The 13,605-nt window shown below is 42.3% G+C and overlaps 1 protein-coding gene across 1 annotated transcript in view; it reads left to right on the forward strand.

Moving 5' to 3' along the window:
• The first annotated feature begins 434 nt into the window (after positions 1–434).
• Positions 435–13,605, forward strand: part of GALNT2 (polypeptide N-acetylgalactosaminyltransferase 2) — an 89,953-nt gene continuing 76,782 nt past the window's right edge. Inside the window, exon 1 of the mRNA XM_084513134.1 lies at positions 435–652. Within this exon, the coding sequence (XP_084369260.1) occupies positions 542–652 (111 nt within the window). The 5' untranslated portion in view covers positions 435–541. The remainder of the gene's footprint in view (positions 653–13,605) is intronic.

Consider the following 13,605-nt stretch of genomic DNA (forward strand, 5'->3'; position numbering starts at 1 on the left):
AGGGTTAACGACGTGGTGTTAATCATGCGGTGCTTTTTAACCATTACCCTCTTCCCTTTTGAGTTTTGCGCCCTGCTCTTTGACACCACCACCCAGCCCACCCCGCAGCAGCCGCGCAGCCCCACCAGGCAACACCCAGCGGAGCCACCTTTTTGGGGGGGGACGACAACGGGGACGGGGCACTGCTTCTCGCCTGTCCCTACGGCCGGGACCTCTCAAACACCCCAGGGACCCCAAAAACTGAGGGGAGAGGAGGGGCGAGGGGGGCGAGGAGGCGGCGGCTTCCCGGCGTGCTGCAACCATGGCGACGCCGCTGCCTCCGCCCCGCCCCGCCCCGCCCCGCCCCCCGCGGGGCCGGGCGGCGCGGGATTGGCCGGGGGGCGGGCACTCGCCCTCTGCCCCCTGACCCTGCGCGGCGGCGGCGGCGGCGGGCGGCGGGAGCGGCGGGCGGCTGCTGCCCGGTTGCTGGTGGCCCGGGGCGGGGAGGAAGAAGAGGAGGAGGAAGAAGAAGAGGAGGAGGAGGAGGAGGAGGAGGAGGAGGATGCGGCGCAGGTCCCGGCTGCTGCTGTGCTTCGCCTTCCTCTGGGTGCTGGGCATCGCCTACTACATGTACTCGGGCGGCAGCGCCGCGCTGGCCGGCGGCGGCAGGAAGGTGAGCGGCAGCCGGTAGCGTGCCCCCTGCCCCTCCTCGCACCCTCCTGCCCTTATTTTTTTTTAATTATTGTCTTTTTTAACGCTTCTGCCCTCATTACGCCGGTGCGCGGCAGGGCTGGGTCGTGCCGTGTCCCCCACCCCCTTATGTTTTCCTCTTTCCCCCCTTTTTTTTTTTTTTTATTTATTTTTCCCTCCCCCGTCGTGTTTCGGTCAGTGACGCCCCGGCCGTGCGGGAAGAGCTCTGAGTACACATCCCCGGGGGCTGGGGCTGCCAGCAGGGGCGGGGGGACTCGCACCCGGTGCTCCCTGCCCGTGCCCGCCAGCCTGCTGCTGCTGGGGCACGGCGCCCTGCCCGCTGCCGGGGAGTAATTGGTGTCTGTGTGTGTGTGTGCATGCCTCCCCCCCGGACCAGGCTTGTTCCGCCGTCTGTGGTGTGCTAGGAACAGCAGCGAAGCCTCTCGCTGCTAAATTGCATCTTCAGAGTTGCCCGGCTGAACCCCGCCATGGCAGAGGGCAAGTGGGCAAAGTGCACCTAGGCTCGGTGCGGGCTGAGGAGTGCCGTGCCCCTCGCAGCCAGCGCGGCCTTTCTCCGCTCCGCTGACGTGTATGTAGCACACCAGGGCTTTGCACGGTTACTTCAGTGCATCAGTGCTTATATTCCAGGTAAAAGCCCGCTGGTTTTTGGTGATGACCGGTTCCCGCAGCCAGTCATGGGAGGAAGTGTTTGCACCAGTATGTACAAAGTCACTCCCGCAAGGGTCTGCAGAAGGAGTCTCTGTTCATTCATAACTGGCTCGGTGCTCTGATTTTCCCCCTTTCGTTCTCAGCAGCAACTTCTGACACAATTTATTAACGCAAGTGTTAAGCGTGGTCCATCAGAGTAGATACAGCAGCGGTGGAAATGGATCAAGCGCGTGATGAAAAGTAAGGCAGTAGCCTAAAGCCTTTCTTGAAGAACAACGCGAGTGTGTTTAGAAAGTAAAAGCAATCTTGTGCTGCTGGTGATGCATAATGGGATAAAGGAATGCTATCTAAGGCAAATACATCTGCAGATAGGGGAATATATGTTTAACTCCTAGTGTGTTTCACTTGGAGCTTCCAGTCAGCTTTGCAAATGAGTTCAATTCACTTTTACTGATGGGAAAACTGTGCTGTGGGGATAGTGATTTGCACAAGGTCACCCAGAAGACCAGGTGAGAACAAAATAGAAAGGAAACCAGTTATTCTGGCTACAAGTCTGGTACTTTGTCTCCTAGAACCTGCTGCTGTTTCTTGCTGCTATTAGTACAACTTTTTTTATGGATTTAAGGGATCTGTGATCCTGTGATACTTTCCTTGGGATTATTTGCCGTCATTCTGTTTGAAATTTAATAAACCTTACTGATGTGGGTAACTGGGAGAGTTTAGCAAAGATTAACTTTAAAGAAAATGAGTTACTTCATAAGCCTGAACTGAAGATCAGTGCTAGGTCTAAAAACGTGTAAGTTTGAAGTAAGGCCACGGTAAGGAAGAAAACAGGTACTGTGACCGTAAGAAACAAGTGGGGAAATTAACAATTACGTGTGGATTGCTGATTTAGGATTCTATTTTCTGTCAGCGAAGCGTAAAATTTAATCCTGGGCCTCAGAGTAGGTTAGCAATTGTAAGTAGAGGAAGATGTGTGTAATGTAATAGCTTTTGAATCTCAATAAAAGGCTTATTAACTTAGTGTCAGACCCTGGTATAAAGCAAAAACACAAACCGCCTTAAACTTACGAACAGAAACCCTGCTGTAGTAAATTTCTTGGTTGGTATGACTTCATGTAGTCCTTATTACTTTCCCACTATTTCAGTATAATGAAAACAGAGTTGCTTACAGAAGAACATCACTTTTTATAAATTGGAGTCTCTGCCGTGTTCAGTCTATAAAATTACAGAAGCCAGAAGGGGATAGTTCTTCATTTATGCGAATAAGTAATTTGCATGTTAATTACAGATCTAGTTATGGAAACAGAATGGTTTTTCCATGAGGGTGATTTTTTTTGTATACAGACCTAGGGTGTTTTTCAGACGTACTGGACTTGCTCAGTATGACATCCAGTCCTGTGATGAACGCCATCAATTCCCATTACCTTTAGAAGAGGTGAGGGTATTTGCCCTTTTCCAGGATTGCACCTGAATAAGAGAGAAGAGTGGTTTATTTTTTTTTTTTCCTTTCTCCTATTAGAGGAGCGCCAGAGTTAATGTAAGCTCCTACTTATTTTGGTTCTCTATTTATAACCTTTTGAGCTATTTGGATGCTGCAGCGTGTAGGACAGCCTTGCCTAAGTTTTTGGCCTCTGGCAGCAGTGGTGGAAGCCGCAGCTGTGTGTGTGGTGCTCTGGCTAGGCAGGTCGTGGGGCTGCGGGAGCTGAGCACACATAAACGGAGCTAAAGCACACAAAGTAGGAGCTGTCTCATTAGTAAATATGTAAATAGTAATGACTAAAAACGAACATGAAGGAGCAATGCTTCCGGACCTAGGCACAGAAGTGCAGTAGAATGAAATCGCTTCTTCCGATTCTGGAATTTAGGGTATGACAGGCTTTCTTCTTTTCTTCTTAAAAAAGAGAAGGGCAGAGCCTAAGCCTTTCATTCAGAATGTACTTAGAGGTGGCTTTTTGTTTTCTTTTTCCTCTGGTGAATCTCCAATTAAGATGATTGTAACCGTGAAAGCCAGGGATTCAGTTCACTCCTTTTACCAGCCAGATCGCTGGGCTGTAGATTGGAAAGAGTGAGTCTGATTCACTTGCTTAGTGGTTAGAGAAACAGTTCCTAAAACAGAGGCTGTGACACAGAAGAAAGCAAGTTGCAAGCCCAACAGTTGCGAGACTGAGAGAAATGTGGCTTACTTTTGTGTTCGCTTAATGTGCTTTATATTAAACAGCCTTTGGAGTGGAGACTGGAACGAAGCTTGTGGATAATTTCCTAGCCCATAGCAAAAGTGGTTCATGTTCCGTGTCTGACTTGCACGAAATGGAGCAGCTTCTTCAACATGGTTAGAAAGCTACGTGTGCCCTCCAAGCCAAGGTCGTCCTGATGCTATGACCCCCTTCTAAGGGTGCTGTGAGTTTGAATTGGTCTTTTAAACAAGTTGTTTAACTAGTTTCAGATTATTTTTTTGAGTACTCTAACTGCTAAGCTCTTGCACAACTGAGTGACTGGGTTCTAAAACAAAGCAAAAAATCCAGCTGGCTTCTAAAGAACTTACTCTTGTAAGCATTAAGGAAGTAGGCCTGTTGAATGGAGCCCTTCAGGCAGGACAGAGGAATGTCTGCATCTTACTGACAGCACCAAACACCTCCCTGCTGCCAAGAGGGAACTCCTCATAGGCGTACCCTGAAGGAGACCTGTAGGCTGAAAGGGGATTTACTGTTGAAAGCTGAGGCATCAAGAGGAGATGCCTGCTAGGCTAAGCCACAGCTGAGCCAAGGTTTGGAGTCTTCTGGTTTTAGGTGCCAGAGTACTGACAAGCTTTTGCTGCCACATGAATAACATGGTTTTTGTTTCCTTTTCGAGTTGAATGTCCCCTCAAGCTGCCCCTCCACTCTGTGCTGTGCTTCCTCTCTTCCCCTCGGTGCTATTTAGAGAAAGAGGGTAAAAACAGTTATTCAGTAATCGGAGATGGATAACTGTTGCCAGTACCTCTTAAAATTAGAAACATTTCTTTTTCATCATATCCCCCTCCCCCCCAACAAAACAAAACGCCCTCAGCCCCTGAATGCTTTGAACTAGAAGCCTGTTAAGCTCTTGCCTTGCCAGATTTTCTGGGTGCAATGGAATGAATTGCAAAAACAAAAAAAAGCAAACTAATTTACAGTTAGTCAAGCCACAAGGAGGCAGGCTTCTCCTGTGGAACTGGTTACTGCCCGGCATACAGTACTGTTTTGTGAGGTTGGTATTTTTTTTTTTTCTGTTTCCTGGCTTTGTGTATTTTTGGGCTTGGGGAGGGCAATGTGTTGTTGATTTTTTACTTTTTTTTTGAGCAGGCTTTTGTTAGTGCCTGTACTATGAAGCTAGCTGAGATGGAATAAATTCAAAGGTAAATGATGCCTTGAGTACTGGATTGACTAAAAGTAACTCAAGCATTTTGGGGAGAGGAGGGGGAAAAGAAGCCAGCTGCTCTCTTCTAAGTTTTACAAGGATAACATTTTAGAATAACTCCTTTCAGCATACAAAAGGCTTTCTTTCCCTCTTTCTTTTCTTCTTTTTTTGAACCTCTGAGCTATTTCCGTTAGTGTTAAATGAGGCTCTTAAGCATGACATATATATGTATAATGACAGTCGAAGGACAGCAAGAGAGCTACATATCTTCCAGACTTAGTGTACATGAGCTTCTTTTTGAAGGTTTAAGTGGGAAGAAGGAGGAAGTATGTTTTAACTTTAGGTACACCAGCCTGTTTTTGTCAGAGGGTGAAACTGCGGAGTGTAAATTGTTTGACTCTCAAGGTGTGTGGAGGCAGGAGAGCTGCTTTTTGGGAGGAAGTTGTTAAAAATAACCACCTCAATTCTGTTGTCCTCATTTGCCTAAGGCAGGCATTGACAGTTTCAGTGGCTAAATACTGAGAGTTTAGTTTATTACATCATTTTGAAAGGTAACTTCAGTGCCTTGTGCAACGCCCCATTGGATGCAATTTCAGGTATCTTGGTCTTTAGACAAGTGAAGATACTAAAGATTGAAAAAGAGAAATTAACACTTGGCATTCACTTCCTACAAAGTACAAGATAGAAAAGCTCGTTCCTCTGCTTAACGGGGAACAATTTCTTGTCCAGCAGATAGTTTTCTTTGATGTAATTCTATGACAATGAGAAACAAATTAAAGGTCCAGGCACTTTGATAATAAAACTCTTGCTGGAATGTAAAGAGTCTGAAGTTTGACAAATGTGTGTATTTTCTTAATATAAAATGTCAGTTGGCAAAACAACTCATCTGGGTGGATTATTTCTCTCACACCTGAACTTACAGTTTATGATGAAAAGGCAGTCACCTGCAAATTCTGTGCTGTTTGCTTAGGTCTGTGGTTGCACGAGGCTCTTCCTCTCATCTCCCCTGCAATTTGAGATGATTCAATGCGGCATTTCTCTGATATGGCAGGGTAGTGAGAAATTAATTCTTAGTCAGAGGCTGCTGTGTCGTCCCCGCAACACACCCATCAGTTTAGAAACTGATGACTCTGGCTTTGGTTTGGATGCTGTTGCTCTTGCATCACTGGTACCTATTTCTGTTTCATAAACAGAGAAGTGAAGCAGGGCCATTTGGATTCGCAGAAGGGGTTGAGGAAACAAGAATGACTTCTTGTAAATTGTAATGATGTCCTTTGAGAGATGTAGGTTAGGAAATGAAGTAGTATGCAAACAGTGGGCCATGTACCCTACCTGTTTTTGTCTTGTCAGTCATGCATTTGGAGAAGTGTTGTAAATAAATGCCAGTCATTCTGTCAATGTATTCCAGCTCCTTCCAAAAATACAACTTGAAAAGTATGTTGTTTTTTTTTTCCTTGCTTAGAAAAGGCATGATATTGCTACGTATTAAGTAAAAGTATTATTAAAGATATGTCAGTGGTGGACATCAAAATGAAATAGCCATCATTTGGCTTGTAGACCAATCTAGGAAAAAACAAAACAAAACACAAAACCCAACCAGACATAAAACGTTTAAATATGCTGGAGAACTTAAATCTCTGTCTTCAAAATGGCATGATAATTCCATGTAACTTCCCATATTTCCAAAAAAAACCAACATGATAGTTCCATGTTTTTTCCTTAGAAATGCTGATTTTTTTTTTCCCCGCTTTTCATATCTATTCTTTTAATCTTCTTTGTTTTATCAAGTTATGTATGCTATGTATTATCCAAGTGCTTGTGTATAACTGATGTTGTTCTATCAAGATGACAGATAGGATCTGAGGTGTGGTGTTGTCTGCCAGAAAGCCTGCTCGCAACCATGCTCTGCTACAGAGAAGAGATGCCTTTGTATCTGCACTGAGTGTCATGAGAGAATAACCCTTGTTGCATGACTAGAAAATGTTTAAAAACAGCACCGGTAGACAGCCTGGAAGATTTTTTTGCTTGGATTTTAGGTAACTACATAAATTTTGTAATGAACTTAATATACAGGACCTTAAGTTTAAATTGGTCTGAAAACAAAGTGTTAGGATGCAGTTGATCCTGTCCAACACAGGTGATGAGCCTAAGCTGGTCAAAGGAGTCAGTGCAAACGATGAATGTAAACTTGTATTTTTGTTCAAGATGATCTGGTTCACCCAAGTTTTTTCATAAATAGTTTGCTCAGATAGTAGTTTAGCTATTGATGTGCAGCTGGGTGGTGTACAAGTGTATTTTTCAATTGACTGGACATTTAGTAGCAAGGCATCAATGTGATGTTTTAGGAGTTAGTGGAGAAGCGATGTATTGCTGGTATGTTGGCTATGCCATGTGCTGGCAATGCACTTGAATTCTTGTAATGAATCTGCAGGAAGCAGTGTGACACATGCATCTTTTTTCTTTCTTTTTTTTTTTTTTTTTTTTTCAGGAATAAGGGGTTGAATGTCACTGCCTGCATATATTGGGTTAGTGCAGAAACAGTATATCAGTGTGGGCGTTGTAGAAGGAAACACTAAGCAAGTTGTTTTATTGCCATAATGTAATTCAAAGCGCTGGTATCTTAAGCTATATGAATTTTAAAATCTGCATACATTCTGTTATCGTGTTTGTTGTGAAATGACTATGTGCTCATCTTCTGCTTTTCTGTATTGTGTAAGCTTTCAAAGGAAGAAGGGAGGAATTGAGGAGGGAAGATTAAAAAAAAAAAAAGTTAAATGTCAACATCAAAATGTTCATCTTTTGTGTTGGGAATTCAGAGGCGTAGCACAAGGTATTCTAGATAACGTGAAATGATTCACTTTCTAATGTTTCCTATGGGCCCATGATGTTCTTTCATATAAATCTTTATATCGTAGGCCTAACTGGAAGTGAAGGGTTTTAAAACAGCTTACTTTATTTCATTTTTGTTTTGAACAACGGACTATTTTATGAAATCTGTATGTTACTGATGCAGACCACGCAGATGCTTACCTGTTATCCTGTAAGTGTCCATTTGCCTGATGATATTGCTGTGAATGAAGTAGTCCTGGAATTTCTACTGTGTCCTGTGGCAGTTGTTAATTAGCAAAAATGTTTAACATTCAGTATCTGTTCTCCTTTTAAAAACAGTAACTTGTATTTACCCTGTTGGAATATTGCCTATTTTGTGGCTTAAAGGTAGGCTTTTCAGGGGGCGTTGTCTTTTTTGTGCATCAGCTTGCATGCTAAAGCTATTTAGTAACTTGTTCATATGAGAGCAATTTACACAGGCTATGTTTGAAGGCTGTCAACGCTTTATTTTTCCAGTTGCATTTTCATCTGTCTAATCTGTTTATTTTCCCCACCATTCTTTCTTTTTAAATGCTGGCTTTGTTAATTTCCCAGAGTACTTTTATTGTCATTTAAGTGAGTTAAAATATTCTAGTTAAATACCTACGCCACCTGACAGAACAACATCTACATAAAGGGACTACCCAGGCAGATAGTACCTCTGAGCTCTGTTTATAAAATTCAAATGGAAAAGGAATGAGATATTAAAAGCAGGCTGAATTTTAGAGCATTTGACATATCCACAGAAACTACTATGTAGTGTGCATCAAAGGCAATAATTTGTATTTGTCATCTTTAAAACTATGTTCTCTTATGGAATAAAAGAGCCTACTGAAAACTTTGCAAGTACAACTACTGATTTTATAGCTTCAGAAAGTTATTTGTTATACAATTTGGGCACTCTTTTTAAGGAAAACAGAGTAACGAGATTCTGCTGAGTTCAGGCATTAGCAAAATGCAGTAGGTTGTCTGGGCTGTAACAGAGCTGCTTGAAACAAAAAGAATTTAGCCAAGGAAAGATTCGACAAAGAGTTGGCACTGAGCTAATGCTATTGTGAACAAATCCTCAAAGAGCCGTGACCTGATGAGAAGAAAATGTTTTCTTGTTGTACGAAGTTCCAAATGTTTAACCACCCTGAAAATAATCAGCACAGCTGAAATTAGTTGTGGTTACTAAAGTAAATTTGCTTTAGCTGGCCTGTTGGTTTAAGGACGGTCAGCGTGTGTGTATGGACATATTTTAGTGAGTTGAAGCAGTAAGGTTTTTATACAGCTAGGCTTTTATTTTTCCTGCTTTTAACTTAAATGGAAAAGTCTGTTCTCTCAAGTACACGTAGGTTCACAAGCCCTTAGTGAGGAGAGAGACAATTTCCTTATTTCATTTGGTAGCAAGCTGCTATCAGCTAATGGTGGGTTGGCCCATATAATTACTGGTCTCTGCTCAAATGTTGGGAAATGTCCCTCTCACAAAACCACTGCTGTGGTAGGCAGACCTAGCAAAAATGTGGGGGCTATTGAATTACAGTATTTTCTACTGGGGTGTTCCACGAAATTAGGAGTGCATATGTTGTCCAGACAGTGCATTAAATCCGTGTTATGGGCAGTCAGTCTCCTGTTACAGCGGAATACTTCAGGCTGTACCAGACCATCCCTTACCAGCAAACTTGCTCCTTTCATCCTGCATTACCTATTTGTAGAAAACAGGGTGTGTGCTTTATTCCTCTGACTAGTGCTCTTGCAACACAGTGTGGATTTGGGTCCTTGCCCTGTTGCTTTGCTGAGAAAACACCATTGATGCGATGATGAGCTGTGTCATTTACTCCTAACAAATTGGTAACTGATGTTCTAGCATGGGGAATAGTTATTACCCAGATAGAAAATTATCAACCAAAAGTTTTAATTTAGGGATGTTCTTAGTTCCACTGATGAAGTGTCTGTTTCTCTTCCCATGTTCTTTGTAGGTGATGATGGGGAGCGATAATTGTGGCAAGTCCAACTGGGGTCCCCTTGAGAGAGCTGGAGCTTGCTTCTCCTACTTGACACTCTCACAGGAGCCATTCTCAATACCTTTTAAATAAATAGATGCCTACCAAAAACAACTCCTCTCCATTTGTTAAGCTGTCTGACTTATGGTAATAAGTGCATCTGAAGCTTGTAGGCCTTGGTAGTTAAATAAAAAGGCATTTGCAGTCTGAAGGAAGCATTTCAATACAAGTAGTCAGTAGCAGCCTAGCAAACAGTAGCTCTGCTTTGCCTCTTCAGGTTTCATACTGAAGCTGATGTGCAAAAGGGAGGGGAGAGGGTGCTGAGTGGAAGAGCATCGCTGCCAACACTGCACAATCACGAGTCAGAAATACATCAGGACAAATAAACTTGTGCCGATCGAGGGAGGAAAAAAAATTGCAAAGAGCTGTCTGCAGTGACTGTCAGGTTTGTGAGAGATGTAGCAATGATGCAGTACCTTTTGCTGAGGTGCAATTGTTCAATTATTCCCCACATTTACTTAATGTTCTCTAGTAAAAATAGGCAAAAGATTGATCCTGATGTCCACTTTAGCCTAGGCCTGAAGTACCTGGCTTTATGCTCAGCAAAAGCTGTTTGCTTAAAAATCCATTTTGGTTACCTACTGAGATAAGTAATGCAGATCATAGCGGTGTTCTAGGAAAACACTGCTTGCATCGTGGGAACAATAGCTAGAAAATCAAGATAACATCAGTCTGTGCTCACTTAGTGTTCTCTAAGTAAGTGCTTGCCATTTCAAGAGCAAGAAACTCAGTCAAAAACTGTTTTTATGCACACGCATGCTCTTGGAGTGTGACTTTTATTTTTTTAATTATTATTCCTTAATGGCTGTACATGTTTCAAATGTGGCCATGATTGTGTCTTTGTTTAGTGATACGCTACAGTAGTTGTGTTTTTGAAATTAAGCATGTCGAAAATATTTTTGACAACTTCAAGAAGTACGTTTGCTAAGTTGTCTGTGCATAAGTAATGATTTCTTGAAAAACTTGACTGCTGTAAACACTGCCTGTCAGTATTGGAAAGTCTGGTGAAAAGATACCCCAAACTGTTTCAGGAGGATTTTTGACTGTTGTTTGCCTTAGAGCACTGTATGGGGTCCCAGTTCTGTTGAGCCGTCTTGGCAGGTTATTTCTACACCCTGAATTTAGAAAAGGGCTTCTTTCTAGGAGCACTTAGATATCCGTGTGTGAATGTTAGCTGTGGTCTCACAGTGGAAATACTTACATAGTCAGTTTTTGGTGTGGCCTCTTGTTCCAAACAACCCTTTTTGTCTATGCATATCTCATTGAGGTGTATTAGGGAATAGGTTTGTACGGGTTAAAGCTTAGTAATGCAGTGGACTTTAACAAATGATAACATCCCAATTTATACTCAAATAGAAAAGAGAGCTCAAGCTTCTCAGGCTGTGGTATCGCAGAGTGATGTGACCCAGTGCTGCTGAGGTTTGAGGAGAACAGGACTGGATGTGTTGTGGATCTGGATATGATGAGGTAGGCTGGCTGTGCAGAGAACCGTGGCTTGTGCCTAATCCTATGTGGTTGATGTGCCCCGGTTCATGCATGTTCATTCGTGTTTAGGATTGTGATATTCTAATGTTTATTTCAAAGAGCAGCAACAGCTCAGATGCAAGCAATGGTTTGGAAATATCATGGCATTTGTTCAGATTAACTGTGATTGCGGTTGTCATCTCACAATGCTGTTATCCCTGTTACTTCAAAAGGTTTCCGGTGACAGATCTGGATAAGTACACAAAACTGCTATAATTTTTTTATTCTAATCTCTGAAGTAGATTTATCTTGTGATTATTTTTCTCCCAAAAATAACAGAAGTGTCCTTCGTGTTCCAAAAGTTGTTTTTCAAAAAAAAAAAAAAAAAAAAACCAACACTTTAAAAAAAAAAAAAAAAAACTTTTGGAACACGAAGGACACTTCTGTTATTATTATTATTATTATTTTTTTTTAATAGAAAAAAAGCAGGAGGCAATTCAGGGATGCTGTTAGATGACTCTTGGGGTATGGGAGTACTTTGGAAGTTACTTCTTTTGAGTGCTTTACAATGCCTGAACCGATTGCTCTTCACAAGAAAATAAATCTTCAAAGCAATTTACAGTGGAACTGCTGCATGAGTGACTTGGTTAAGTCTTGTGAAGACTGCTGAAACTATGTAAAGAAACGTTGATTTTTGTACATGGTTTGTGATGAAAGCCGGTTCACACTGATGAATAAGCACGGTGTTGGATGTTAGTGGGAGTATGTGCTTGATAATCTTCCAAGATGTTATCTTTGTTTTTTAAACAGGTGTGACTAGTATGACTAAAGGAAATACTCTGTATTTAAAAAGGCAATCTCTGTGGTTTAGGATAACCCATAGAAGTACAGAAATTATGGCAAAACCTCAGGAAAAAAGACTCTTAGCACTCATTTATGGATGCAAAACAGCTAAAAAGTCTGCAGTTTAGCTTCAATTATTAATACTTTTCTGTTTGAGTGTCACACCATGTTGTTATTTTGTGTGTTGCTAATTCCCCTTAGCTAGATGACTGTGTCACTTTCATCTTGTGCTGTTGTGATACTTTGTCAGAACATCATGGCACAGGGTGGATTTTTTCTAAAATGTACCGTGGTTAAGGCAGATTTTAGGTAGTGTTTATATTTTATTGCACAAGTAAAGGTAGATGTAAAACTGGTTTTGACATTTTATGTTTTTAATGAAGACGATGGCCTCTATAAGCACTGATATTTGTTGCTTTGTCTCATACATTATTTGAACAAGTGTGATTTTCTTCTTTTTGTCCTTTTCTATAGGTTATGTTGTGTTCTTCCTTGTGGAAGGAGGTTGCTGAAGGATTCTTAAGTAATCAGCCTGGAAAATAGATGCTGATGTAGAAATACATCAGAATAATTCTTTTGGTCATTTAGTTAGGATTCCTTTATGGTTTTTATGTGATCAGCTAGTGCTCATGGGTATCAGTTTTCTAGCCCTGAATTTGTTTAGCTGGCTGTTTTGCCAGTTGAAAAAGAGGAGTCTCCAGTGGGAGAGTGTCTGGAAGTATATCAGTGTAACTGCTCTTCTGGCATCTGTGCTGTGTTTTCATTTCGGCTGTTCTCGTGCTCTTACTGGCAGTAGACTGCAGCAGCTGGGATGTCAGCATGTTTGCTTTCTTGTGGCATGCTTTATTCTTCTTTTTCAGACTTAGCAGTTTAAGACAATTTTTATAGCCCTTGTTTTTCCTGTATTTGAATGGCCTTTTGCCACGGCACAAATAGCAAAGCAAATGGTCATGGCATGGCAGGAAGTGCTCGTGCTGCGGCTTCCTTTCTGGTTCATCAGCTACGGTGGTTCTTGTGCTCCTGTTTGCTATTTTTTGCCTTTAGTTCGGTGATCAAGCTGTCGATTCTCTTCCTTCTCCTCCTCCTGAGTGCTGGATTTTGCTAGAAAAACAAAATCTGCTTTTTCCCAGCTCTGTCAGTAAATGGCAGTGCTTGCTGGTTAATGCACTGGTGCCAGTATGGGTCGGGCTGCTGCTGGACTGGAATTGTCCCAGCTGGGCTGTTTGAATGCATGGTACGGGCTGTGTTTCTGTGCCTCCTTTGAGTAGTATACAGTGCATAAGTATGTGGTCTTAGCTTCTCTGTGTTAACTTGACTCCTCTCTATATTTTAGCCAACAGTTTTGTTGGGTTTTTGTTTCCTGTTGGAGAAAATGGCAATTACGGGCTTGTTGCTTGTAACAATGCAGATGCCTTGCAGCATCTTACAGTTTGAGTAATCAATCCCTACTGTGATATTAGCAGTCAGTTTTTAGATAGTACCGTGACAACAAAACATCTTGTGTAGCACCATGCAGTTTTTCAACTATCAAAACTTGATTCTGTCTCTTCCTGGAAGCATGGTTCTTGTTTTTGTGCCCACTTGAAACAGCAGAGGTGACTTGCAATGCATGCTGCTGTCTTACTCCCTTGAGGGCTGGAGGTGCTCAGCACAAGCTGCGTTGGTTTCG

The sequence above is a fragment of the Aythya ferina genome, assembly GCF_964211825.1.
Source record: "Aythya ferina genome assembly, chromosome: 3".
NCBI classification, from domain to species: domain Eukaryota; kingdom Metazoa; phylum Chordata; class Aves; order Anseriformes; family Anatidae; genus Aythya; species Aythya ferina.